This window comes from Lytechinus variegatus, chromosome 4, assembly GCF_018143015.1.
Source record: "Lytechinus variegatus isolate NC3 chromosome 4, Lvar_3.0, whole genome shotgun sequence".
NCBI classification, from domain to species: domain Eukaryota; kingdom Metazoa; phylum Echinodermata; class Echinoidea; order Temnopleuroida; family Toxopneustidae; genus Lytechinus; species Lytechinus variegatus.
In genome coordinates, this window is record NC_054743.1 from 23,054,861 (window position 1) to 23,082,624 (window position 27,764).

General features: G+C 35.9%; 2 protein-coding genes across 2 annotated transcripts; both read left to right on the forward strand.

The window, feature by feature from the left end:
- Positions 1-750: 750 nt before the first annotated feature.
- LOC121413645 lies at positions 751-13,674 on the forward strand. Its single transcript, XM_041606553.1, has 13 exons — positions 751-791; positions 879-1,065; positions 2,347-2,509; positions 3,520-3,634; positions 4,238-4,423; positions 5,483-5,665; positions 5,946-6,109; positions 6,955-7,103; positions 8,995-9,197; positions 9,844-10,113; positions 10,918-11,052; positions 12,384-12,520; positions 13,315-13,674. The coding sequence occupies exons 2-13, from the start codon at positions 898-900 to the stop codon at positions 13,464-13,466; spliced, it is 2,025 nt and encodes a 674-aa protein (XP_041462487.1). The 5' UTR covers positions 751-791; positions 879-897; the 3' UTR covers positions 13,467-13,674.
- Positions 13,675-18,421: 4,747 nt separating this feature from the next.
- On the forward strand, positions 18,422-27,720 carry LOC121412608 (all trans-polyprenyl-diphosphate synthase PDSS2-like). The gene is made up of 6 exons (XM_041605388.1): positions 18,422-18,495; positions 23,310-23,902; positions 24,363-24,557; positions 25,393-25,846; positions 26,786-26,938; positions 27,438-27,720. Exons 2-6 carry the CDS (start codon positions 23,355-23,357, stop codon positions 27,588-27,590), a joined length of 1,503 nt encoding a protein of 500 aa, XP_041461322.1. The 5' UTR covers positions 18,422-18,495; positions 23,310-23,354; the 3' UTR covers positions 27,591-27,720.
- Positions 27,721-27,764: the final 44 nt, after the last annotated feature.

Sequence of the window (27,764 nt, forward strand, 5' to 3'; positions counted from 1 at the left end):
GCATTCGCAGTAACCATCTACATGTAGTTACATACGAATCTTGTTCAGGATCACACATAACATTGCCCAGAATATTAAATTTTCAGGACAAAATACATGAAAGTAAAAAAAAAAAAAAAAAAAAAATCGCTCGCGCTTCACACTCGCACTGTTTATAAGGCTTATGAGATTATTTCATGTTTAAGTTGTTTTATAAGAATAAAACTAAGAAGTGACTGATCGGGGAAAATATAGGTGACGATAATTTCGGGCACCGTCCCCTATTGGTGAAAGTCGGATCCGCCCTTGAAACACATACACACACACCGGAAAAAATGGCGCCCCCCCTGAAAAAGCAAGGATCCCCCCAGTGCCCCCTAAGGAAAAAAAATCCTAGCTACGTCACTGGTAATGAGTCATGGGTCCCTATGTCTGTTAAGCTGTGAAATATTGCTTTAGTTGCTTTATAGTTTCCGAAAGCCCAAATTGCCATTTTTTAGAGTTCTGACCACAGGCACATTATTTTACAAAGATCAAATTATACGTGTATTTTGTGATTTTTTTCCTTTTGTGCAATGATTATATCACTATATTCACAATATTATGACTCCATGAAGAGTCATAATATCATATCTTTATTTCTGATCTTCAATACAGCCATTTGATTTATTAGAAAACAATTACTGAATAGAAAGAAAATCATTCCCGTACTATTAATATTGTGTTTGATTTGGGAAGGAAAAATAAATCGAAGAGGTCTTGATAAAGACTATATAATATATTGATTTCGCGGTTTCTACAAATTCAAAACGGTATGTAATTTTTGACCCTGTTTTTAGCTACCTTTATAGCCGTTTCATTAAATTAGAAGCAACTTTCTGGTAAATTTTCTGTTGCAGAAGTACGTGAAGCTTAGAAATGGATGGGGAAAACGTTTTTGGTCAACTAAGACGGATCGCAAGAAACGTTCAAAATGAGAGCGCTCTCGCTGAGGAGCGGATGAAAAGGCCAGTTGCTCTTCGTTCAAGCGGGGACTCCGCCCGCCCAGTTCTGCGACGAATGCAAGCAGATGCCCATAACGTGAAGGTAGGGAGTGTACCCTGGCACTCGGGTTACTTTTTTAGTAGATCTATACTAAACATAGACATGATAATCTACTACTTGACCTCGTACTAGTAGTAGTGTCACTAGTGTGAGTGACTATCACTAGATTGATATTTTGTCAGTGTCACTGAGCTGAGCCGGATTGGATTTTGGCTTGAATTCTTGTTGAACTTCAACTGAACTAGGTAACTAGGGCCTAAACTAAGTGACTTCAGTTGAATTGATGATATTGATAATGATATTTTAAAGGAAAAGTTCACCCTAACATTACAAGTCATGACTAGACATTATTGAGTGTCGATCATGACTGAGTCTGAGCTGAGGTTGAAATTGAATTGAATTAAAAGAGAAAAATACAACAAACATGACAGTTGACATGGCCTGGTTGACACTGAAAATTTCATCAAAATTTAATAAAGCTAGACAATGCAGTTTTGCTTAAAAAATTATTTCACAAAACAGTTATGTACATCCTGGTCAATGTCAATACAATATGCATTGAGAAGACTGGTGTCGCGTCATCCACTCACTATTTCTTGTTTTGTTTTATTATTATAGTATACGAAATATTCTAATTTTTCCTCCTTGACCTTGTCAAGTGAAACAACGATTAATTCCTCACTAAACATGCATGTGGAAATATATCTCAAGTGATGTTCGTGCAGGCTCCACTCCACTTCACTACCGCTACACTACACTCCGCTATCATTACCCGAACATCAAGGTTGTGAAGTTGCTCGAATACTGTGAGTGGCAAAGCCCAGGAAAAAATGCATGTTTATTGTAAAAATTATACAACGAAAAGGCATCAGAACATTATAAAACTTATTCTTTTATTTTATTTTAAAAGCTTATTTTCTCAACTTACACTCTAATTTCACTCCATATTATCCATCCTCCAGTTAGCCTCAAAATTGGTGATTTAGAGCCAACATGGAGGTCCTCACACGTATAAATAAATTGCTGCCGATTTCAAAACATCGCATGCACGAGGGTCTGCTTTTGATAAAATTTTCAGTGCTATGCTTGTTTGATTTTTCTTTATTTATTCAATTAAAAATTGTCTGGGGTGAACTTGACCATTAAGGAAAATCCACACTGAGTTAGACAGAATTAGAATAAGATTTTGGTTTTCATAAGACATAACAGTAACACTAACAGTTCTTAGAATGAAAATAAAAATTAGAAATAATATAATAGAACCTCACAGAAACGTAAAATAATGATTTCTAACATTTATCCCTTTGCTCGTCTTCCTTATAGCGTGAAGCTGGAAACATACAATCCCATCTGCCTCCATCATCAGAGTTCAACAAACTTCTTGATTCTTGCAGTCAGCTGTGCGATGCATACAGGTCAAAGGTCAATCTCCTTGAAGGGTATCTTCAGCAGTATGGCTACCAGCCACAGCCAAGTAAAGTCAAAGGTAAAGCAAATTTGAAAGAGGAACTTCATGTAATTTTTAAAGAATGAAATATGATATGGGCACAACAAATTTGCAATAGAAGTTACAAGTGATTTGCTGATAGTAACTTTGTTATAGAAATTGTGCATTTGTTATAACAACAAGTCTTTATTAAATGGAACCATGTTATAATTGTATACAAGTCATGAGATCGAAAGTGTTTGATTTTGTGTATTGATAAAATGGTTTTACAATGTGGTAAGAGACCCTCACACTATTACATGTACATGTAGAAGTATTGTAACTACATGTACATGTAGTATTGTTTACACAGAGATGAATATACCTTCAGATAGACAATGTTGGATACAGTCAAGTTTTGTTGAATTCATCATGTAAAAAGTTTCAGACTTTAAAAAAAATGGGGACTTTATTGTTTCTTTTGCTGAAGAAAATAATGCAGTTTTTGCATACTTAGTTTTTTTCTGATTTAGTCCAAATGCTTCTTGGTCTTAATCACTAGTTTGTCAGAAATTGCCTACATGTATGTGGTATTACATGTAGGACCAAGGTTCCAGAATGGGGATACATGCATGTACATACATGTAGTTCAAATCAATTCCATTCAATTTTAGTTTATTACGTAGATATAAAATAAAATTATTCAACTTTAAATGAGAAAATAGTCGGTTGATTGAGACATGCATAAGTGAGATTTTAATAGATGATACAAGGCTGGGATTTTGATAATTGTGTATTGGAAAAAAACTATTTGAAACTGAAGATTATATTTAAACAAAAATTTTTGAAATATAATTCAGATTTGATTTGCATTTTATGAAGCTATGAAATAGAGATTTGGAATCAAGTTATTGCAACAGAATTAGTTATACTTGTAGTACTAGAACATTAAAAAATATATGTATAAGGCGTATGGCCAAATGGTAATGAAATAAAAGTATTACAATCTGATTAAATCATGGTACAAGTGCTGTTCACACTGTTCATGTTTTGTTCATATTTATTCTCAGGGCTTCCTGTTCTTCGTTCCATTGAGAAAGAAGCAGTTGGGACTGGATCACAACATCCACAGGGAAACCTTTCTGCTACCTCTGCAAATGATACTGAGGAAATGAAAGAAAATGTGTAAGTTCTACATGCCTACTGCTATTTAATGTACAATATAGGAATTGATCCAGGAATTCTGTGAATTCTGCTTTTGGTTCACTTGGTTCAGTTAGTCCAAAATTTAAGAATGTCAACTGTGACTAAACACATGAAATACAATTATAACACAACACAAAGTGCTGAATGAAAGAAACTCTAGGAAAAAATGAAAAAAGAGGAAATTTAATGAGAAAAGGGATGGAAAGAAGCGATATAACAAAATTTGATAGATATTGGTCATGAAATGAGAAAGTTATGTAGATCTGAAAAATCTCAATTTGCTCTATATGATAATCTTTAATGTGGCAGTATTGCTTCATAATTAGCAGTTTAGTAGTAGAATTTTCAAATCATTTTCTCAATGAAGTCCAATGATTCCGCTTTTTTTATGAACTCAACACACTGCCATGATAATGTATCTTGTTTTACCTCAGGAGTCAAGCTGTACATTTTGAGAGGGAGGAGTATTTTTTTCACTCGCTCACACACACCTCTCACAATACATAATTTCCAGTGTGTTAACCAATGCACAGTCGATATGAAAAGAATTAAGGTTTCTTGACTATTTTAATCCTGGCGCAGACCAACGACGCCATCCAACAAGCCTAACCGGGGATCCTCCTGGAAGGGGGGAACACCTCGACTGGAAGATTTTGGATTGAGCAGAGGCTTCTTGGATCAGGTGTCAAGGAGCAAGCACCAGGACAACAAAGATCCTCAAGAAGCTGCAGAGAAGCTTCCTCAGCCTAAACCTGTTGACAAACTCAAGTGAGCTGCGATCCATTTACTCTGATGACCTAGACGTTTTAAATTGTGTGTTTTATTTTGTGAATGTAATACTCTTGTCACACTTGGCAAGTTTCACCTTGGTACACCTGGGTAACCTTATTACCTGGTTGGAATGTTTTATACTGCCCCACTCTTTGACAAAAAAGAAGCAAAATTATAAACAAAAGCATAATTTGTGTAAATGAGCAAAATGTGTACGTTCCATTTGCAAAGGTGCCAATGTGTTATGATCTTTAATAACAATAATAATAGGCATTTGTATAGCGCCATCTATTTAGAAACAGTATTCTGAGGCGCATTGTTATTATTATTACTCCGGCGGCTTTAGCTCAAGCTGCCTTTCAGCGCTCGTGCATTCAAGGAATGAATCCTGCCGTTACCCATTCTACTCACCTGGGTAGAGTGCGGCACAGTGTGGATAAATTTCTTGCTGAAGGAAAAACATGCCATGGCTAGGATTCAAACCCACGACCCTCTGTTTTAAAGGCAAGAGTCAGAACCACTAGACCACGATGCGCCCACCAGCAATAATATCATAGCAGGAAGAGTGTTTATCTGTGAAATCTGGCCTGGGGGGAGAACTAGATTTACAAAATCACTCAAATTGAAAATTCTCTTTTCGTTGATAAGTCACTTCTGTAGTCAAAGAAGGGCAAAAGCCGCAATATAAAATAAACCATTACCACAAGGTGCGATTGATATGTCATTGGTTTGAATGTTACTGCAAGGGTAATTAGCCATGCAGTAACATTTAAACCAATGACATATCAATTTGCTGATGTACCTTGTTCATCTGCAAAGGAGGGTCGGGGGTTGACTTCTTCAAAAATTGTTGTTTCCGTTTGTTAAATACTGTGTCATTGGCCAATATAAAGTTCACTTTGACCGTTTTATTTGGAAAAACTAAATCATTCTAAACACTGAATGATCATCAGTATAAAAAATCATACCTTATATGGACTTCCAAAATGTTTTGTTTTATTGTTTTTTTTTATGAAAGAATGACAAAAATGTGTTCTTATTTCAATCAAATATCAGACATGCTACACCAGCAAAGAACCCACACTTAGCTTTGCCAGAGGTTGGAGGCACTCCAAAACTGGAAGACTTTGGTCTGAGCTCCAACTTCCTTGAAAACATCTCCAAGAAGAATCTTCATAATCAGCAGAGGCATGCTGCAATGCAAGGAGGCACCCAGCTCAGTTCCACTTATAACAGCAAGTATGTACCATAATCATGTGACATATTGGGTGCTTTCAGTAAAAAGGCTTGAGGAGTTTAATCAAGCTTTGTGTTCTGAAAAGTTGAGGAGAGTGCTTCATTGACTTAATATATTGATTTTTTTCTACTAGTTATTTACATCGTATAGTTTCTCTTCAAAGCACTTTGAAGTATAGGCATTGTTCTGATGATGAATTGCTGTATAGTGTTGTGTCATTATTCTTGCATAGAAATTAAGCTATCTCTGCACAGTCATCTTCTCTTTCTTTATACTTGCCAGACAAATGGAAAGAGCCAGATCCCCTGTCGGTGCCCCTACCCAGGCCAATGCATGCCCATTCACTCCTATCGGGGTGACAACCACCCCCTCAGCCAGAGTCACCGTGACACCTGGGATCTTTGGGGGAAATGAGTTCCCTGAGGAGACTCCCACCAAGTTTATAGGTAGGTTACAAGTTCAAATGGATTTTATTCCTACATGTGCATGCAGTACAAAATACATTATGGAGAGGGGGGGGGGGGGGGGGGATATTGGTTCCTACCTGACTACAGTACAGTTTGAAGCAAAAATTTCAAAATCTTATTGATGTATGAGTCAGGGTACCCTGGTTAGTACCCCCCCCCCAAAAAAAAAAAAATTGTGCATTTCCTATCTTTGTAAATAGCTTCATTCTTATATTCTACAGAAATAAAGCAAGCTATTTATACTATCTTTCTCAAAGGTAAAAGATAGTAGTTACAGCAAACAATTATTTCATGAGAAAGTCTTTAAGATCAAGGTTAATTGTCACCATATTATCATATATCTAGATCTGGTACACTAATGTAAACTTACCTTTGTGAAATCATGAAATCTTAGCTCAAACCTGATAGTTCTGACAATCACTAACATAGAAATGCATATGTGGGACAGTGTATTCATATTGCTCAGAAAAATACCCTGACATTTAATGGAACTCTGTACTTATTTTACTCATTTCTCAGCAGATACCCGTTTTCTACCAGAGCCACTTGGCACATATTTTTTATTCATACATACAAACACTTGGGTGGTAATTTGATGGGATTCTGTTCCAACTCATTTTGAGATCGTTACCACAACTGGGGCCCGTTGCAGAAAGAGTTGCGTTCAAACGCAAGCCAAAAAATCAATCGCAAGTCCCAAATGCGCGCTGTTGATTGGTTGAAAATCAAGTTACGCATGATTTTTAGAGTTGCGATTGATTGCAACTCTTTCTGCAATGTGCCCTGGTATTTATTTTTAATGAACCCCTTTCTCGTTCAATCAGACATGGCTTGTGATCTTCCTCGCGGTCATGCTGGACAAGCCAATGAGTCCAGTGGATACCAGGGAGCCAAGAAGTCTCTCCAATATAAATCATCAAACAAGAATGGTTCTGCATCTGTACTGGATGCCATTCCAAGCAATCTAACAGAGGTAAGAGCACAGTACATTAAAGGGGTGGTCCAGGCTGAAAGTATTTATAGTGAAAATTTCGTGAAAATCGGACAACAAATAGCAAAGTTATTGAATTTTAAAGTTAAGTAATATTTTGTAAAAACAGTCATGAATATTCATTAGGTGGACTGATGATGTCACATCTCCACGTGTTCTTTTGTATTTCATTATATGAAATTAGGTATATTCAATTTTTTTCCTCCAAGAGCTAGAAAAATTTGATTGACAACTGATTTAGTGCATTAGATATTTATTGCTGCAACTTATTTCATTATAAGGGAGACATATTATTCACACAAGTATGAAATAATGAAAAAAATATGATTTTATGTAATAACATAAGAAAACAGAAAGTGGAGATGTGACATCATCAGCTCGCCTAATGAATATTCATGACGACTGTTTTCACAAAATATTGCTAAACTTTAAACTTCAATAACTTTATTATTTGTTATCCGATTTTGATGAAATTTTCAGCATTTTGCTCAGTGAATTCTACTCTGTGTATTGAGATATAAATATTTTCAGCCTGGACCACCCCTTTAAGATTGTTTGATGGAAGATGTTCCTTCTGGGACCCGTAACACAAAGATAAGGAATCATCGTAGAACATATTTTTATGATTTGTTGATTGACTACAATGTATAATAATGGCAATATTAATGAGTCAGAAAGAAGCGGATCGATGGTATTTGAATTCCAGTTCATTGTGATTTAGCCGTGAACCAGAATAGCCTGGTGGTTAAATCGCTGCCTGGAAATCAGTAGATGGCAGGTTCAAATCCCACTGGTTCCAATTTTTTCTGACTTATGATTTTCATTAAAGATCGAGCATGCGATCTTAATACGTAGGAGTAATGCCGAAAAATTTGTTTACAAATTATGATTTCCTCACGTTAAAGCCTCATTCACTAATGTATAATAAATCGCAAAAATCAAGCCTAAGTGTAATCTCTTATAGAACCTTGATCGGATGCAAGTCCAGTGTGTGGGTAATATTTATTAATGACTATGGCTTTGTAAGTCCCCTCCCCCTCCTGTAAATGATATGTCTGAATCATGAAAAAAAATTTGCTGTGAAATGTCATTGTTCCTTTCAAGTATCGCACATCTTGCCCCCGTGTCTGACAAGACAAAAAATAATTGAGGGCTAATAGGCTGGTTAAAAGTAGGTTTGCAAGGATCAAGGAAAAATATGTATCGAGACCACAAATCAGAATATGTGTGTCTTCATTCATTGATGTATAGCAGAAGATAAATGTCATCCAATGTATGTATTACACATAAATAAGCACAATCAATTAAAATAATGAATTTAAAACAACTGAGTATGTAGTTTTGTAGATTATTTTATGGGGAACTTGCATGCAAATGTTTGGTGCAAACTTGTGGTTGACTGCCTTGATTTTAGCTCCCCACATTCGCTATCATCTATCAAAGTAATGTAGCAATAATTATGACTATTATTGGGGTGTGTGAGAGTGAATAGAGACTTCGCATTTACTACAGGGAAACTCTCTTCAATGCATCAATTCCTTTGGAAATGCAATTAAAATCACAATGGAGAGCTGAGAGGCTTTTGTCAAAAGTTGGTGGACTGGGATAGCAGATTATCCAAAGTTTTGCACCGGACGAACAGTTGCAAATATATCGTTGTCCAGAGTCAAGAAATTTCGATGCTGTCCCGGTCCACCAACTTTCGGCAAAAGCCTCTCAGCTCTCCTTTGTGATTTGACTTGCATTTTCAAAGAAATTGGTGCGTTACTGCATGGTGAACGCAAAAGTCTGGATTGTCATGTCAGATCTCTTATACGGTATACGTTAAAGCATATTTCACATTCAATGACAATTTGAAACTTTGAACTTCCAGAATGATGACCAGTTTGGGACTCCTCAACCTCCGGAGCTTACGGCTAGATGGGATTTCACCTCTATCCAAGCACCAAACCCAAGCCAGCCAGAGTTCACCATGACTTCAGACAAGCCACCAAACAAACCTCATATGTTTGCTAGTCTGGGCCATCAAACCGATACACCTCCCACCCCAGAAATGACTGCCAAGTGGAATATTAGGTCAGTTGGTCCTTTGTGTGATTTTTACTTGTATTTCTTTTCTGTGGCTACAGATTTCATGCCTTAGATTTCACTATTTCAGAACAAAGCCACTTTTTAAAAAGTGTATGTATTTCTATATTACTGTAAATGGAAAACTAAATTTAAAAAGAGTGCTACAAATCTCCAAGCCCAGTGAAGGGGCATCAAAGCCAGTAAAAAGGGCATCCGCAGTATGAACTGTAATGGCCTTAGATTAATTCATTCCCTTACTTTATGGGATAGAGTGGGATTCAATAACAAAAACTGATGTATTAGACCACCAGCTACTATGATGAGCTTGAAATTCTGCATGTTTTGGAGTTGAACATGCATAATCTACTCCATGGCATTAGTTTTTTGCCTGCTTCATGAACGGGATGTTGTAGGTTTATTTTTTATTTTTTGCTGAGTTACTGTAGCAAAGACCTTGTAAATGGGAAATTCTGCCATTCAGTGAGGTATTCAGCGTAAGATTTGAGAGGGGTAAAATAACACATTATGCAGGTCCTGCTAAAGCCATCTACACGTAAAAGCTCGAGTGGCTACCCTGGGTAAATAATAGATATCATTATTGTTATTTCAGCCTTTCTATGTTTTTGACTCTGATCTTTCTTCTTACAATCAGAACCACCTCCAAAGCCTTTGGTGACCTCCTACCCTCTGAACCCTCTTTCATCATGGAGGAACCTGTCCGCCTGACCTCAAACGAACCCAAACAGACACCAGAGGAACCGCAGCGTCTCTACATCGAGAAGCCTCAGCCTTCTCTGGACGACATGCCGGAGACGCCTCCTGGACTCTCTGGAAAGCTTGGCGACTCCAAGTCGTTTGATCTTTCAAGGTTCATGGCTGATGAGATGCCGAAGACACCTGAGCTTACCATGTCTTACACCAGGTATAGATGAATTCTCCTTTCCCGTTCACTATTGAATTATATTTGTCCTGTAGGCTTTGTACATGGTCCATCTGGGTCGAGTAGGCAATTGGTTCAACAAGAAGGAACCATGAATCTTGTCTGTTTGATTTACAGACAAGTTCCTTTTATGTCAGTCCAAGCATCTTTGAGACCAATTATGATATATGCCTGGATACATATTTGTCATGGTGGTGTTAATTGTTAATTAATAAGAAAGCATGAATGCTTGTAAACAAGCAACAACAGGACAGGCTTAATTTGAGGGACCTTGTAGTGAGGATAAATGCCTTATCAAAGGGCTCCAAACCCACTGCTCTACTGACTGAGCTGTCCCGACTCCATGTTTTGTTACCACATAGAAAATGGAAGACACCTTTAACCCTTATTAAAAAATTGACCCCCCCCCCCTCGAGAAATAGTGAACTCTGGCTGGCTTGGAATTGAAATTGTCATGACTTTCATTATTGCTGTAGTTAGTGTAGAAGAAATAGAGAATTTAATTGAATTGTTTCTCCCATAATTAAATTACTATAACTATGTACTAATTCACTTTTGTTATTTGTATGTTTTACACATCTACTGTATGATGTATGATTGTGCTGAACATGTCTTGGTGGTTTAATTCTATGAAATGTTAGCACGAAGAGTAAAATTAACTTGTTAAAGATTTGTTATATTTAAATGTGAATTTCAAGTCTTGGAGCAAACTATTCAATATTTTGCATGCAGAGTGATAATTCAAATGTTTTTTATTTTTCTTTTCCTGTCTTTGATATTTCACAGATATGTTGATCCACGGACGCAACCTGCTAATGTGTCAAAGTCAGTTGTAGACACCATCCCTGAGAGACCTTCAGGTCACAACCATGCAGTGAAAGTGGAAGAACCTATGCACAGCCAATATCCTGAACCTGAGGAGTATGTATACATTGAAATGAAAACAAAACAAATAATACACAGGGTCTGATGGCAATGTTGCCCCCCAAATGCTCTAAAGAGCCATGGAAAGTTAAAAAGAGCCTCTTAATATCCCCATTCACTTCCATGTTATATCTTATCCAATGTTACAGATTTAGGCAGTAGGTTTTGAAAATAAAATCTAAAAAATAATATTTTTTGCCTGTATTGAAATCATGTTGTGGATAACAGGAGGACAAAAAAGGTCATCTAGTGAAAGAGTGGTATGAAACAATTAAATTTGGAAAACATAAAAAGATGATAATAAATGGTAAAATGGATAAAATAATCTGATGTAGCAATTGAATTAAATTGAGCCTGACAGACAGGCTTGGAGATTTAGATAAGCAATTTAACCCTAAATAGACTGGGATATTTTTTTATGCTTAAGAAGATGGGGGGGTGCTGATTCAGCCGCACCCCCCCCCCCTATGATCTCTACCATCGAATGGGCAATTGTGAAAAAAATTGGGACGCTTGTACCCATGGCATAATCTACAAAACTCTATCAAATTCTGTGCAAATATCTCATTGCTAATTAACTAGATAATGGCTTTAAAATGCAAATTTTGGTTCAAACAAACTTTATAGGAATCCGATCAAATATACTTTAAACAAAATTCGGCATCACATTTATTTTCTTATGTAATTTATTGTTTTCTAAATTTCTTATGTATTTTCTTGTTTTTTCAACTTTTTTTTTTATTGGATTTATTTAATGGAAATTGTTGGGGACTTTTATTTTTACCATGAACAAGATGAAATGATTTATTTCAATCAGTAAAAAAGAAAAATAGCAATACATTTATGAATTTGGGCTAAAACACTATTTGCATTGGATTTTTATACAAATTCACGTATTGTAAAAGCAATTTTGGGTCTGCGTGCACTTACAAAAGGTCGTGTAATTTCAGAACCCTGTACCTGGGGTTCGCTAAAAGTCAGCGTGAGATGTGGTAAACAAATTTTACTACTACTACTACAACTAGTATTAGTAGCAGCAGTAGTAGTGGTAGTAGAAGTAGTAGTAGAAGTAGTAATAGGAGTAGTAGCAGTAGTAGTAGTAGTAGCAGTAGTAGTAGTAGCAGCAGCAGCAGCAGCAGTAGCAGTAGTAGTAGCAGCAGCAGTAGCAGTAGTAGTAGTAGAGTTACATGTATAGAGTAATAGATTTATTTACCAAATGTATAAGGAAAATTGATATATCTTTACCACCAGTGCTCATTGATATTTTATTTTTGTTTTTACTTTTATTTTCATACATGTACTTCTCCATAACTCTTTCTGTCATTCAGCATCACCTTTGTTGCCATGGTAATGGATGATGAGTTCTCCAAGCAGTCATCTCACATGAAGAGAATCCTTCCTCTAACCCTAGTCAATGAGACCATCGACTGCATCAATACCATCCTCAACATCAAACACAAACGTGGTATGTAATATTTAATTCCAGAACTTTCTTCATGATGATCGCTATGAACTTCATCAGCAACCATGTATGGTTATGGCCTCGGTGACAATTAGGCAGTTCCAAATTTCTTCTTTGCCCACTGTCCAATGCGTTGTATCATTCCTTTCTATGTGTATGCAGAAAACGGATCCTTCTCAATCCCCCCCCCCCCCTTCTCCTGCATGTCTTATTTATATTCTTAGTTTTCTGCAATATGAAAAACATGAAAAAAAACAATATAGCCGAAAATGAAATCTTTCAATTGCACAAAACTGGATTATGATTATCGGTCAAAATTATGCCAATGAAAACTATTCTCAGTGTTTAGCATGCATTCTGCGACCATTATTTCCAGTGTTCAAATAATTGACACATTTTGTCTGAGGCCATAGTAACAACTAAGCTGAGTAGAATCGATTTTAAAATTGGTGTTCGATCGATGTCATCGAGCGCCGGTGCAGATTTTAAAAAATCGGTGCATAAAAAAAAATGTGTTGGCCGGCCGATTCGTTTGGTTTATACAATCAATCATCATAATTAACAGAAATGTCCAACTAAACTATCGAATTAAAGCTGTTGAACACCGTTTTCAAAATAATCGATATGACTCAGGCTCGGCAACCGGGCAGGTTGCACATGGGTAATACCCACAAAATCACTCACTCACAATGCTTGGAATGATGTGGCAGTGCCTTTACTATGTGATTGGAAAGAAAAATATAATAACATGCTGTTAAATTTAAATTTAAATTTTCTAATACATTTTTGTCATCCAGGTGATGGTGTTTACTTGACCGATGAGGATGTCCAGATGCTGAGCCTGGGGTCAAAGTCTAAGGCCATGCTTCTTTTTCTCATCACCATCAAGAGACTTATGAGTGAGAAGCAGCCAGGCACATCAGAAGTACTATATTATCCAATCTTCTAGAGCAAAGCTAAGGTCATGCTTATCTTCCTTATCAGTATAAAGAGACTTCTGAGTGAGCCTGGCACATCAGGCCCTCTCTTACAAAGAGTTACGATTGATCCAATCAATCACAAATATGGATGGCCAGCAATGTCAACATCTAACATGCAAATTTGTTCAAAATATTTCCTAGATACGATGTATATTAATGCATTCATCGATCTCTTAAGATTTGCATTCCTGACCTTAAGACAAAATGGTAATTAGACCATCCAGGCATTAGATTAGACCAAATGATAGTTAGAAAAGGTGATGGTTTGACCAAATTAATAGTAGACAGAATGTGTTTAACCATGGTTGTGTTAGATGATCTGATAATTAGAGCATCTGCTAGTAGAAATAGGGGATACAAATCGTTTTCATTACTATCAAGACCTTTGGGTTGGAAGCAGCCAGGCAAAAGAAGAGAAAAGGAAAGTCAGCAATGACGAAAATAAAAGAATGTATGAGGAGAATTCTATGTCAAAACATTACTGGGGGTAACTCTTTATTGGAAATGTTCATTATCTGTACAGGGAAGTGTCCCATGATGCACCTACTCAGTGATTTTTTTTTACAGATGCAAGGATTTCAGTAGCTTATAACAATAATCATTTGAAATCATTGACTATTATTTTGCTTCATGAAACAACCCCTTGATCTGTTTTTTTTTTTCCTGGAGTTATCAAATTATCCTGAAATAAAAATGGGTAAATCCAACAATTTTCCCATAATTAGTAACCCAGTACCACTTAAGTACTAAAACAGTCAAACTTTTAAATTTTCATTTTTTAAGTTGCCACAATGACTTTTCTCTTGTCATATGTATCCTGAAAGTGTACATTTTTTTTCTACATGTAAGTAACTTGCAGGTGCCACATACAGAAGATGTGCTGTAATCCTTACCTCTTGTCTGACTTTAATCCCCCTCCCCTTTATAACTTTGTTTAATTGATTCCCCCCCCCCCCTCCATCCAATTAGAATGAACAGGATGTTCTTATTGTGCTAACTTTCAGAAGAATGGGATGATCCCTTTATGCAAATTACCCTGAGATGTAATCCACTTTTTAACACCCCTTTAGTACTCAGAGTACAGAAGTTATTTTTTTTGTTAAGGGACTGAGCACAATTCCTTTAAGTTGTATACTATACAAGTTACTACCTTACTACAGGTTAAACGTAATATTTTTCAGAACAAATTTAAACCAAGAATAAGCTTAATCCCAAATTTATAAATTAAAGATGTCTACATGTATATTTACAAGCTTGAGTACTTTGCTTGGTGCAACCCATATTATACATCTTTCACTCATGAATGAGTAAAGACACATTGAAGAAAAGATAACTAAAGTCATTTGATTGCCAGTAGGGGGTATGATTTCACTAGAAGTTGATTCCAACAAATGTTAGAAGGGACACATTTTTTTCTACTCCAGATGATGTTTTCTTGAGATATTATTATAATTTGTTATTCAAACTTAGGAATTATGTGAATTATTGTAATTTCATACATTACATCTATAAAGCATTGGCCAAAGATAACAGTATTGTCTACAGACAGACTGAATTATATATGATTAGCCACATTTTTGTAATGTAAAAATGATGTGGATCCTAATTAAATTATTGGTTAAAATCTGTCACATGACCTGGCAAGTGTTTCATGAAAGGATTTGTGGGACATGTACCATAGTTACATTGCTTCTCAGCCAATCAAAATCCAGGAAAGTTATCAGATCTGACAACTCGGACAAAAATGTTGATGAAATGCTTCCTGTTTATTTTAGCTCATGGGCAAATTTGCTCATGATTTGCACCATTTTCTAGGTCTAGGTCATATATTTATTTGGGCATTTGAATAATTACCCACTCTTGTTACCTCTTTAATAGCCCAAATGCCCTTGGCTATACCTAACTGTCCAGATGTCACCTTGTGTATTACGATGCTGTTGATGATGTGTATAATTTGTATACAATTTTAATTTCAGTTTCAACACTTTTAGGTGTGTATCAAAGATATATTAAAAACGTATTAACAAACAAATACTAACTATCATTTTTACTTGTCATACATTTGATTTTTGAATGTGTGTAGTCTGCTTCAGTTGCTTATATTAGTTGAATATTCTAAGATGGTGTCATTTCAAGAATTGCAAATAAATAACCACATAGTTTAATCTTCCTCACATATGTAAATGAAAACACAATAACATCATGAAAATAGAAGCGACATAGCAAACTGTTATATGGCATAAATACACAACTGTCCCACTTACCTATAATTAGTTTATAATTATACCTTTTTATTGTGGGAAGGAACATAAGTTAATTTCATCTAAAATTACCAGATGTGACTAGTAGATTAGTTCTATGGATTTACAGAATTACTTTGTGAATTACATGTACTTATCCTCCAATCTTCGATTGGCATAATCTTGAGAATTCTAAACAGGTGACGATATCTGATCTGTTATGGACCATGCAAGTGTGGAAGAAAAAAATTATGATAAAGGATATATCTCATGTAATGTTGTATGTAGATGTGTACCATGTAACAAGAATTATTCCCATTGTGAAATATTTACCCATTCTGTATAAGAATTTTCATTATTTTCATTTCAATTTGTTTTGATTTTGATATGCTATCACATGCTTTCATGTGTTTTCAATGTGCTTGGAGGGCAAGATTTTTACATGTGTAATTAGTATATTCTATGCATGTATATGTTTGTTCATTTTCTAAACTATTGAACCTTGACCTTGATGTATATAATAATTGTTCCACAGAATATGATAATATACAATGAATTACAGTACCATAATACACATAAATAGCAATTCATTGTAAATTCATTTAATAACAAAGAGAAGTGTGTATATAATAACACTTGTACAGAGATATGTTGTCTGTGTTTTGTTTCATTTTAGTTGCTGTGCTATTTCTTTTGTTTTTAAGGGAATGTTGAACCTGATAATAAGTTGGTTTTAAAAGTAGAAAAAAATAGAGAAAAATCTTGGTAAATGTTTGATGAAAATCCATCACAGAATAACAGAGTTCAGAATTTTTTAAGTTTATATTTTGTGACATCACATATGGTCAGCTACTTCGTAAGCCATGTGATATAGATTCAACAAAATGCCATTAGAAAAATGAAAGTGATTTTATGTGTGGATGATATATAATCAGACACATTTTGTACCCCTTTCTGTATAATTTAATATTTTAATTTATCATTTCAGTTGAAACAGACTTTATAAATTATATTGTATGATGACATGAGAGCTGCTTGCATATGATCTCACAAATTGAACGCTTTTAAAATCCTTAGGTTTCTTACTCTTTGATGGATTTTCATCAAACCTTCACAAAAAAACTTCTCAAATTCTGCTTTTAACGCCAGGGTGAACTTCCAGTCTAAATGTCTTATTTTGTATAATCATTCATCTAATCTTTATGTATTTAGGTCAATGTGTTTTTGGCACCACTGAACCACCAAAAAGTTGCACTTGGTATTTTAGTTGGAGCTCACTATCAATTCATTTTTTTTTTTTTTTTTTTGGGGGGGGGTTCTAGTTATTTTTATTTCATTTTTCTTTTATAAATTAGAATGGAATTGAATTCATTTGTATGTTCCATTCTCAACACTTCATACAAGGAAATAAGATACTTTTACAGACATATATAATATACACAGAAAAGAAAAACATTAAATGCAATCGATCCAAAACGTTATCTTTGACAGTTTTTGTATTAGATAATCTTTATGAAAACTAAAATTGTCAGTGCATGTATTTCCTTCACCTTCATTTCTTGTTTTGAAATATTACAATGAGCACACATGGATTGTGCTCGGTTAATATGTTATGAGAAAATTCTATTGCATTCTGTTCTAATCTGTCATCTTTTTCACAGTACTGGGACAGTCGGAGTTAATTCAATAGTTTGGAAAATCTCAATCTGTTTTTTTTAAGCTGATATCCCCATGGTAAAGTAGGTTAGGATCATATAATTATGTTTATTAAACTTTATTTCCCATAATTCATCTAAATATTCATTTCTGGCTACCGATTCGGTGTGGATTTTTCATTTAGGGGGTGCCAAGTTTTAGTAAAGGCCTTGAAAAATGTGAAGTACGAAAATATGAGACCGAAGTTTTTCCTTCCGCTTTAACAAGGTTTGATGGTGTTTATATTTATTCTTATATCAACTGAGATCAATACATTTAGCAACAGCAATATGAGTTAATCATGATATACATTTTAAGTATCTGAATTTTTTTTAACTAAAAAAAAAATGGCTTGACAATTGCGGCTTGTGCATTTCCTAAGCTATTCACAAATTCTCTCTTTGTTTGGTTGTGAAACATTTGGGGGTCACATGCCCGTCATCCCTCCATCTATATATACATCAGGGTTTCCACAGTATGCGGTAATTGAATATTCTGCCCAAAATATGCAAGGTGGAAAATAAAAAGGGACATAAACACCTGGACAATTTTACATTTCTGGTCATGCTGATCAATTTTTCATAATGGCAAAATACATTCAGTTGGCATTTTGGTGATGGGGTGCATGCTTGTCTGCATTTTTTCAGACCCCCACCCCTCTCTCTATAATGAAGCTAATCTGATGGGTTTACATTCTTTGTTTCTCTTCAAATAAAAGAGCGAATTAGGGAGCGATCGAGAGAGAGAGGTGTGCCCTCGTTTCAAAATAAATATTGTACCATAAAACAATTAGGAATATCTGCTTATAATCTACTCCAAAGGGTGAAAAACTTTCTATTATTTTGAAGTTTGCACAATATCGATTTTTTTTTCACTCAGTACAGAAAGGTGAATAAAATTTTGTTCACTTAATGATATATAATCAATATTTTGCATATTTTATTTTTCCTTCGCAGCCACCTTCAATATTGCGTAATTTCATGTCTGTTGCACGTAACCGGTAAATTGCTGAGCTTTGCTTTGGAGGAAAGAACCAACATATTTGTGATATCATTGGAAAGAGGTATTTCAATGTCCGGGGTTTTTTTTTTTTTGGGGGGGGGGGGCATGCATGGGATACTGATAGATTATTGACTATACTCGAATTGAGAAGTTGAAGATGATCCCCGCAACTCGCGATCGCGCTAGGCCAGGGCCATGCCTTTTACTTTAGTTTCGTATGCGTTACCGTAGGCCGTAGGCCATCGGCAGCCGCCTCGCGTACAGGGGGGCGTTTCATGAAAGGACTTGTCGGACGTTTTATCCGACAAGTCCCATTTTATCCGACAGTTACCATATGAACAGTGCCTCTCAGCCAATCAAAATCATGGAAAGATGTCAGATCTGACAACTTGTCGGATGAAAATATTGATGAAATGCTCCCCAGATCGACTGACGACTCGTACAATCTGACTGGGGCCGATTGCACGAAAGGGTCTCTTTTCCAAGGACCGTCTTTTGTGTCGCCCATCTTTTATGATGCGCTGTATGCGGGAAATTTCTGGAATGTATGATAAACAAATAACATTTGTTAGCATTTAAATAAATTTGTAAACAATTTCATGATAATTAATTGATATCATCACATTTTATAAACATTAAACAAATATTTTGATTACTTATTACGGATGAATAAAATAATGGCAGTGTATACAGCCACATGCGTGTGTCTTTACCATCCAGCCACACGCGTGTGGTTATATCCAGAACACCTACATGTATCTGTGGATACCGCCACACGCCGCCAGTAATAACAGTAAAACACGTACCGCGGTATGTAGGTCTGACCGTCTATATCACGATCAAAATAACCTCATTTCTTCATTAAATTCTTACATTCTAAACCCCTTTGATTTCTTTAAATCGTTTCAATTTCATTCTCACCGTCTTCTTTCCTTGCTTTTCTTGTCTCGTTACAAAAGGCCGCCTGTTAAATAGCAAATTTCCACACTTTTTCTACTTGTGTCGATTCTCTACTGAATCTAGGCTATGTGCGCGTACGTACGAAACCCAAACTGTGTATGTCTACTATACTGCGCTGCGCTAACGCTGTATGGGTCTGCCACCGCGAAGGAAGCCAGAATCGACACAAGTAGAAAAAGAGAATTTGCTGTTAAACAGACGACCGTTTGTAACAAGACAAGAAAAGCAAGGAGAGAAGACGGTGAGAATGAAATTGAAACGATCTAAGGATATCAAAGGGGTTTAGAATGTAAGAATTTAATGAAGAAATGAGGTTATTTTGATCGTGATATAGACGGTCAGACATACATGTTTTACTGTTATTACTGGCGGCGTGTGGCGGTATCCACAGATATGTGTTCTGGATATAACCACACGCGTGTGGCTGGATGGTAAAGACACACGCGTGTGGCTGTATACACTGCCTAAAATAATATATGTTTGCAGGTAATTTATTTAAAATGCGTTTCACGTGGTGCATCATAATAAATAGGTGACACGAAAGACTGTTCTTGCAAAGACCCTTTCTGCCCCTGGTCACTGCTAGCTGCTCAGCCTGCGCCCGGCAGTTTTTATAATAAAATTAAAACATTACTTTCTTTTCAATTCCACAGACTTGCAGTTGAAAATTTCCCTTATTAATATCGGCATTATTAAGTCACCACTCCAATCACTGCCATTTATTTTGTCAGCAGCGGTGTCACCGGTGACTTTTCCTATCCCATATTGACTTATTACACAAGTTCAAACAAGCAAAAACACAAGAACTGAAGAGAGGTGACTTATTTCAGGATAAGGCCATGTATCCTTAGATCTATATGACTATATTATAAGAGTTAGTGTGTCAAAAATCTTACCCCCCCCCAAAAAAAAAAAATGAGAAAAATAACGTGCCCCATGCCATGCCATGGAATAGCCATGAGACATGTCTGCACACCAATTCACTGTACATGTACACTCGATTCAGGAATCATTTTTACAAGAATAGGTGCATTTTGATGCCAATCCACAACGAAAGAACTTGAAGTTATGTATTTTTCACCATTTTGATCTGGATTAAAACAAATAATAATCTGCAGTCTTTGTACGCCAGTGTTAACTTTGTGGTCGTTACTGGTCTGCGTAGATCTACATCGTGTGCGCAGAGAAGGGGCAGTGCAGAGAATTAAAGAAAAGTGGGCTATTGGGCTGACTACGAGAGACTACATGTACTTGCGACATGACAAATAATGTCATAACCCCGCTCATTGCACAAGCATGCTGTTAACAGAATTCATGCACGTCTTTGAATTGTATTAAACTTTGTTGCTCTTCCCAACTTTGAAAATCTTCTTGTTTTGTTTGTTGATTTTATTCTGTTCTTTCAAACAATAATCAGCCTGGAGTACCCCAGTAATTTTCTCAAATAGTATTTACACCAATATTGTTCATTTTTATTGTAATGTTTAATCTACAGTGCATATAAAAAAATGGGACAGATTTGAAGTCTAAAATTTTTGTTTCAAATCACGATCTCTATATTTTGGTGTCAATACGTGCTCTGGAGTCTTATCCTTCAAATGCCATTAAAATAATTTAGTTTCGTTCGTGCTTGAGCGAACACGGAATGTTTTTTCTGGGGTAAAAAAGGTTGCTTGCGCCAAAATGGCATAAAATGATAAATATGATGGTAGGACTTTTTGCTAATCAGCAGACTTCTCATAACTTTTTATATCTTTGAAATAATTTTCGAATTATGCAGTCAAAATTAATTTCCAAATCTACTTGTTTGCTTGAATAGTTCTGTTCCTTTTTAATATGTTCTCTTTGAGCTTGGAATATTCCTTTAGCAAGAACATTTTTTGTTTAAACCAAAGTATGGGAGGGCATGTGTTTTTTTTCAAATCCTTTCATTGTGTGCTAAAAAGATTATGGTGCCTTTGAACAGTGGCATACATGTACTGAGGGATGGGGGCTCAGGGTGCTCCCCCCCTCCCAATACAAAATTATGACCAGGGAAAAAAGTGGAAAGGAAAATAACAGAAAACATAGAAAGTGAAATATGATTATCATTTTCTGAGTATTATGTCAAAATCACAAAATTTGATATTATAATAAAAATGTGGAAATGTTTTGCTTGCTCGCTTCACAACTTTATAATACATTTTACCAGATCTGCCATATCTTGCTCCTTCAAAATCGACTCAATACACCATTGCCATGAGACATGAATCCTTTCCTGTTTGTCCTGTCAAGCACATCATTAAACTTGGTGAAGGATTCAATAACCCCTTGAAAATAGGATTCATATCTTTTATAGGTACCATAAAATAATTTGTTTCACATAATGAATATTAAAGGTACCATAACATAATTTGTTTCACATAATAAAAGGATTTGAATAATTACAAATACTCCCAATTAATAATGCAAATCTTACTTGGGTTGACAAAAAGTTTCTTTTCTTAAATATGAAGGAAAATTCAAAGGTAAAAGAAGTTTAAATGAAAAAAAAAATATATAATTCAGGTAAATAAATTTGTAAATGAAATTTGACAGCATAATTCGAAAATTATGGCAAAGATAATGAAAAGATTAAGAGGAAGTCTGCTGATTAGTCAAAAGTCTGGGGTGGTCATCTGAGGTCATTTTATCTTTAAAATATTTTATTTTATCTCTTAAAATGAAATTGGTATTCTGAGATGAGATTTTATCTCTCAGATAAAATTTTAGATTTTATCTTGCGTATAAATTTTATCTTGCGTATCTACAGATGATACGCAACAACAATGCCTGCGTACACATACCCATCGCGTATCTGGCCATTGCAACGCAGATGATGTGCTTGCTGCGCCCATGTTACTTTGAAGAAAAAATAAAATAAACTTAAAAGAGGGTAGAGGCTATTTTATCTCTGCGACGTTGATTTCACCAATATTTCTAGGAGACATAACCCCAAATCGTGACATGAAAATGAAGAAAAATTATATATTTATTGAGAATAACACCTTTAGGTTGTTCCTGTACAATCAAAGAGTTTTTCATAAGACTTTTCTTGACTAATATTGTCTTTGAAATGATGCTTGAAAACATGGGATAAAGACTTCGAAAAAAGATGAGAGTATTGTCCTTTTTGTTCCATAAAGACGCGTAAGCGTATAGTGCAAGCGTATTTGAAGTCAATAAATTGACGCAATCTCACCCCTTTGCCACACCTCCTGGTGGAATGGATTTTAATTGGTTGAGTGATATGAGAGAGCTATAAAAGCGCGTTTCTAATTGGATATTGATTAAAAAATAGGTTGTCTTAAAGAGATAAAATGAGGATAAAATGGTTCTCAGAATACCAATTTGGAGAGATTTTAAGGGTATTTTATCTCACTGATTTTAACAGAGATAAAATGGATCTCAGAATACCACCCCTGATCATCAAATTTCTAAATTCTGCCATTAATGGCGCAAGCCTCTTTTTGAACCCCCGACAAAAATGTCCCATGTTCGCTCAAGCATGAACAAAATGTATGTTTTAAAATGGCATTGCAAAGATAAGATCTTAGAGCATCTATTATTAACATCAAAATAAAGATATAATTTGAAACAAATTTTTTATAGACTTCAAAACTGTCACGTTTGTTTTGATATGCACTGTATAGGCCTTAGCCTATATCTATTTTTCAATATTTCATCAAATCTAGAGATATATCATCATGTAAAATCTTGGAAGTGTATCACCAGGTCTGAATTAGAAGTGATGAAGTGAACACCTAGACACTTTCTGTTCAATTCTTCAGTTAATTCCTACAAAATTTCTTGCAAAACAGCTTCAGCACTCTACAAAGTGGATTTGGTGTCAAAGTCATGATTATTACAGTTATAACTATACTTTTTTATTTTCAGTCAGCTATCATTTAAGCTGTGGATCAAGATAAGCTATATGCCATCATGAACTTCACCTCCTTCCATGTGCCATGTCTATTGAGACATCAACTTCTCCGGTCTAATCGGTTGGTACTGAGAAGGACATTCTGCTCTACTTGTACAAACTGTCACAAGACACACCAGGATTCATCAAGTGCTCAGAGACTATCAAGGAACTCGCAAATACTGTCATCGGGTTATCATGAAACCATTGCGACATTGCCTTGTGCGACTTCATCAGGGAATCTTGTGGCTAGAGCTTTCAGTGATAATGTAGGACCATGGCTCAAAGGACAAACTGGTATAACAGATATAGGGTTAAGGGGATCAGGCAGATCACGGCAGCCTGGTGGTGAAACTGTGCTGTCTATGCCGAGCAGAGACTTCATGAATCTCTTTGGATCCTCCCAACCTACAGAGTGGGCTAAAGCGATATCAGAAGCAGAGAAGGTAGTAGGATACTCCACATCATTTATGAGTCTTCGATGTCTTCTGAGTGACGAGTTGGCAAATGTAGCCTTGCACATGAGGAAACTTGTAGGTTCTAAACATCCACTTCTCAAAACAGCCAAGTAAGTACACGTACACCATAGAACTTTACGTCAGTTCAACTGAAGTATTTTAGTGTTTATGATCTGGACGGATTACATGTCTGTAATATTTGTCGAGCAGTATGTTCCATTTTTTATTTTCAGGAAATGTTTTTATCCTTACATCAATTTCAATTTGCCTTTGATATATGGATAGTAAAGGAAGTAAAGAAATTCAAATAAGGGGAAAGAATAAGAGTTAAAATGAAGTTTATTACTGGTGTAGTAAATTCTGTTCTGATTATCAAATTTACTGACAGAATTTCTATGCATGTAATGATCTCTTTGTGAAATGGGACAATAATAATAATATTTCGCAATTATATAGCGCTTAATACATTGGAACAACGTCTAAGTGCTTTTCAGACATAAATGATTGCAGGTCAATGTCTTATTTTTAATATGTATTTTTTTCCTTTTTATTTCCTATCTTAATTTGAAGGAACTTTCTAACAGATGGGAAGCACAGTCTACAGACAAGAGGCCTGATCATCCTCCTGATATCCAAGGCAGCCAGTACTCTGACCCACCAAGCCCCCAGAGACTCAGGATCACATCAGCTTGAGGATACCTCCTCTGATCAGGGAGACCAGATCAACAGCTCAGTGGCACCACCCCCTGGAGGAATATATGCTAGGTAAAGCTAGGATTGCAAGACTGCTAAAAGGGTCACATGACCATTTGCTCGTGCGACAATTGCTCTGGGTTTTATTTTGTCTTAGATGTAGGGTCAGGGTTGCGATAGGGTTTTATGTTGGGCTTAGTGTTAGTTTTAGGGTAGGGTATAGTGTTTAATCTAGCATTAGAATTTATCATTTGATTATTGTATAGAATTCATAGCGGAGCATTTGTCGCTAAAACCCTTAAATCAATTTTTAGTGTCTTAAGATTTAAATCTTCAATGAAATGGAAAATAACTTTGATAAAAAGCCTATAAGTAAATTTCAATGTTTGATTTACCTTTTGAAACCTACTGTCATTACCAAAAACAGGCTGGTAAATTGAAAAGGATTACCGGTAAAGTGATTGAATTTTTACTAATACTGTTATGCTTCAATCAGTTCAATGTACTACAATTACTAATACTACATAAACCATACTCCTCTTGTACTACTACATTCACAGATCTTGTATGTAAGTAAAATACATATTAGGACCGTGGTGTAGCGGTTCTGACTCTCGCCTTGTAATCAGAGGGTCGGGTGTTCGAATCCCACCATGGCCTAATGCCCTTTGGCAAGGCGTCAATCCACACTTTGCCACTCTCACCCAGGTGCTAATTTGGTACCAGTAGGAAACAACCGTCATTGTGGTTGGTTTAGCAAGTGTGCACCTAACAGGCTGCTTGAAATGCTATGAATCCAGTGACCGGTAATGATAATTGTGAAGCTCTTTGAACAGATGTAGATTGATAAAGTGCTATATAAATGCCAATTATTATTATTATATATTTCATGTTGTCTTTTGAACAGCCAAAGAGCACTGGCTGAAATCTCAGAGATGATCCACACTGCCTTTCTAGTCCACCGAGGGGTCGTTAACCTCTTCAACCTTGATCCCACTGCTGGACCAATCAACGTCATGGAGATGGGAAACAAGATGGCCGTTCTCAGCGGAGACTTCCTATTGGCTAGCGCTTGCAAGGCGCTTGCAGGGCTACGCAACACCATTGTTGTTGAACTCCTTTCGAAAGCCATAGGACATCTGACAGAGGCTGCTTTCATGAAGTTTGGAAACGCTGACTTGAGTCCCGTTTTAACAATACAGCCTGATTTGACTTTCCGGGACTGGGAGAGATACATTTATCTTTCATCAGGCACCCTGATTGGTCACAGTTGCAGAGGAGCTTTAGAACTGACCAATCACAGCCAGGCTCTGACAGAGAGTGCATACAACTTTGGAAAGAACCTTGCATGGGCACAACAGGTAATTGATAAAGAAGAAATTTTTAAGGTCATATTTGCTCACATGATTTTCAGAAGACTTTGTTCTTTCTTGGAATATGGAATATTGAGTTCTTTACATGTAGCTTCCTTCTTGTATGTCTTTACTTTATTCTATAATTCATTTATTTTTTGTGACTGGCTATCTACTTCAGCAAGAATTTATGCAAAATTTGAAACTGACCTGCCTAAAAGTTAATTTACCCTGGTTTTATCAGTGTGTATTTTTACTAAACTCCTACTTTATATTTTCCATTCATTTTTTTTAACCCATCAAAATGTACAAACATTTGTTGATGACAGTGAAAAAGTGTATACAGTGTACAATCAAACCTGTAGGAAATATGTCCGTTGCTGTGTTTTGTTATGTATGGATTTCGGGTAAGTATTATTCCAGTATAATTCTTTCAAAACATTTAAAGAACAGTAATAAATACTTTACAACACAAGAATGGATATATCCTTATATTGTATGTTTGATTGTATACTCCCATGTCAAATAGATATGGAAACCTGGCGACTCCTGTAAAAAGACCAATGAATTTGCAAGTTTCCAAGGATTTATTTTCATGAAAGTTGTCATCTGACCTGATGATGAAAGTAAGACATCTTTGTTTCTCAGCCAATCAGAGCATGCTAGTTGTTTGGTCTAAAAGGTCGACCCACACCAAAGTTCGATGAAATGCCACCAGGTTATCATTAAATGTTTCTGTTGGGGGCAAATTTGCCAAGCAATATAGTGAGTCTTGAGGAATCCTTGATTTTTAAGAGTTGTAGCCATGGCATTTTTTTACTGTGTTACATGAATGTGTACATGTAGTTGTGCTATTTACCATAATACTACACTTTTTTTGTAACAGAATACAAGAGTCAGTGGGTCAGGCATGATTTTTAAAGATAACTCTTTTTTTCTATCTCACAGCTTCATACAGAGCTCCAACCTTTCACATCCAGCTCGTCATCAAGAATTCAAAGTGACATTGATCTTACGTCTGCTCCTGTATTGCTCTACCTGGAGTCTGATCAGGGTCAAAGGTCAGAGGTCAGCTCATCACGTAAACCAGATGTCAAGAAGGTAAGTCGTGCTCCTTGTTTAAATTTCATGTAAATGTTTTTCAATTCATTTGAAATTAATATTAAGCCAAGAATTAGAAATAAAAACCAGCCCACGCCCTGATATAATTGAATTTTTGGACATGGGAATAAACACAGAAATATCAAAATTCTGACCCAAAAGTATTTGAATACAATTACATTGCTGTTTATAGTCAATGAAAGCAAACCTATAATTTGTTAGATTTTTAAAAGGAATTTCATAGTGATTAGTCCTGCAGCATGTGACAGGAAGACTGAAAATGTAATAGTGCTTTTTTTCATTTCATATTGCTTAATCATTATTTACATATATGTAGAAATAAAAACTTTTTATTGGCAGTGCCCTGTTATGAATGCTTTCATAGATTAGTTTGATAATTTTGGGCCCCAAATTGCCCCAAAGTCAAAATTGAAGTTGCCAGCTTTGCAACATTGTATCCATCCCTGAACCTTGTCAACCTTATTTTCTGTCTAAATAGCTGATGCGTGAGATTCGCCAGAGCCCTGCCCTTGATAATGCCAAGAGTCTGTGCCTCAACTATGCTGACACGGCTCTTCAAGGTCTTTCAGTGTTCCCTGCTTCTGACTCAAGGACGGCTCTACAGAACATGGTCCATGCAGTGAGGATATGAACATTTGACGACATGTATATCCTTGATTAAGATAACCTACTTGTCATAGTCTGATTCCAGGGGCCCGTTTCATAAAGCTGTTTGTAAGATACGAATGGCTTTATGCACAACTGGTGACCCTTTCTTGTGCTAAATGATACATCCCTATGTAGCTGACCCGGCACCTAAGAACAT

Bases quoted from the DNA above. Each gene is read 5' to 3' on its own strand.
- LOC121412608 (XM_041605388.1), top strand. From the start codon at position 23,355: ATGAACTTCACCTCCTTCCATGTGCCATGTCTATTGAGACATCAACTT. The intron at 23,903-24,362 runs GTAAGTACACGT...CTTAATTTGAAG, and splicing joins CCACTTCTCAAAACAGCCAA to GAACTTTCTAACAGATGGGA. The intron at 25,847-26,785 runs GTAATTGATAAA...TCTATCTCACAG, and splicing joins ACCTTGCATGGGCACAACAG to CTTCATACAGAGCTCCAACC.
- LOC121413645 (XM_041606553.1), top strand. From the start codon at position 898: ATGGATGGGGAAAACGTTTTTGGTCAACTAAGACGGATCGCAAGAAAC. The intron at 2,510-3,519 runs GTAAAGCAAATT...ATTTATTCTCAG, and splicing joins ACAGCCAAGTAAAGTCAAAG to GGCTTCCTGTTCTTCGTTCC. The intron at 3,635-4,237 runs GTAAGTTCTACA...ATCCTGGCGCAG, and splicing joins GAGGAAATGAAAGAAAATGT to ACCAACGACGCCATCCAACA.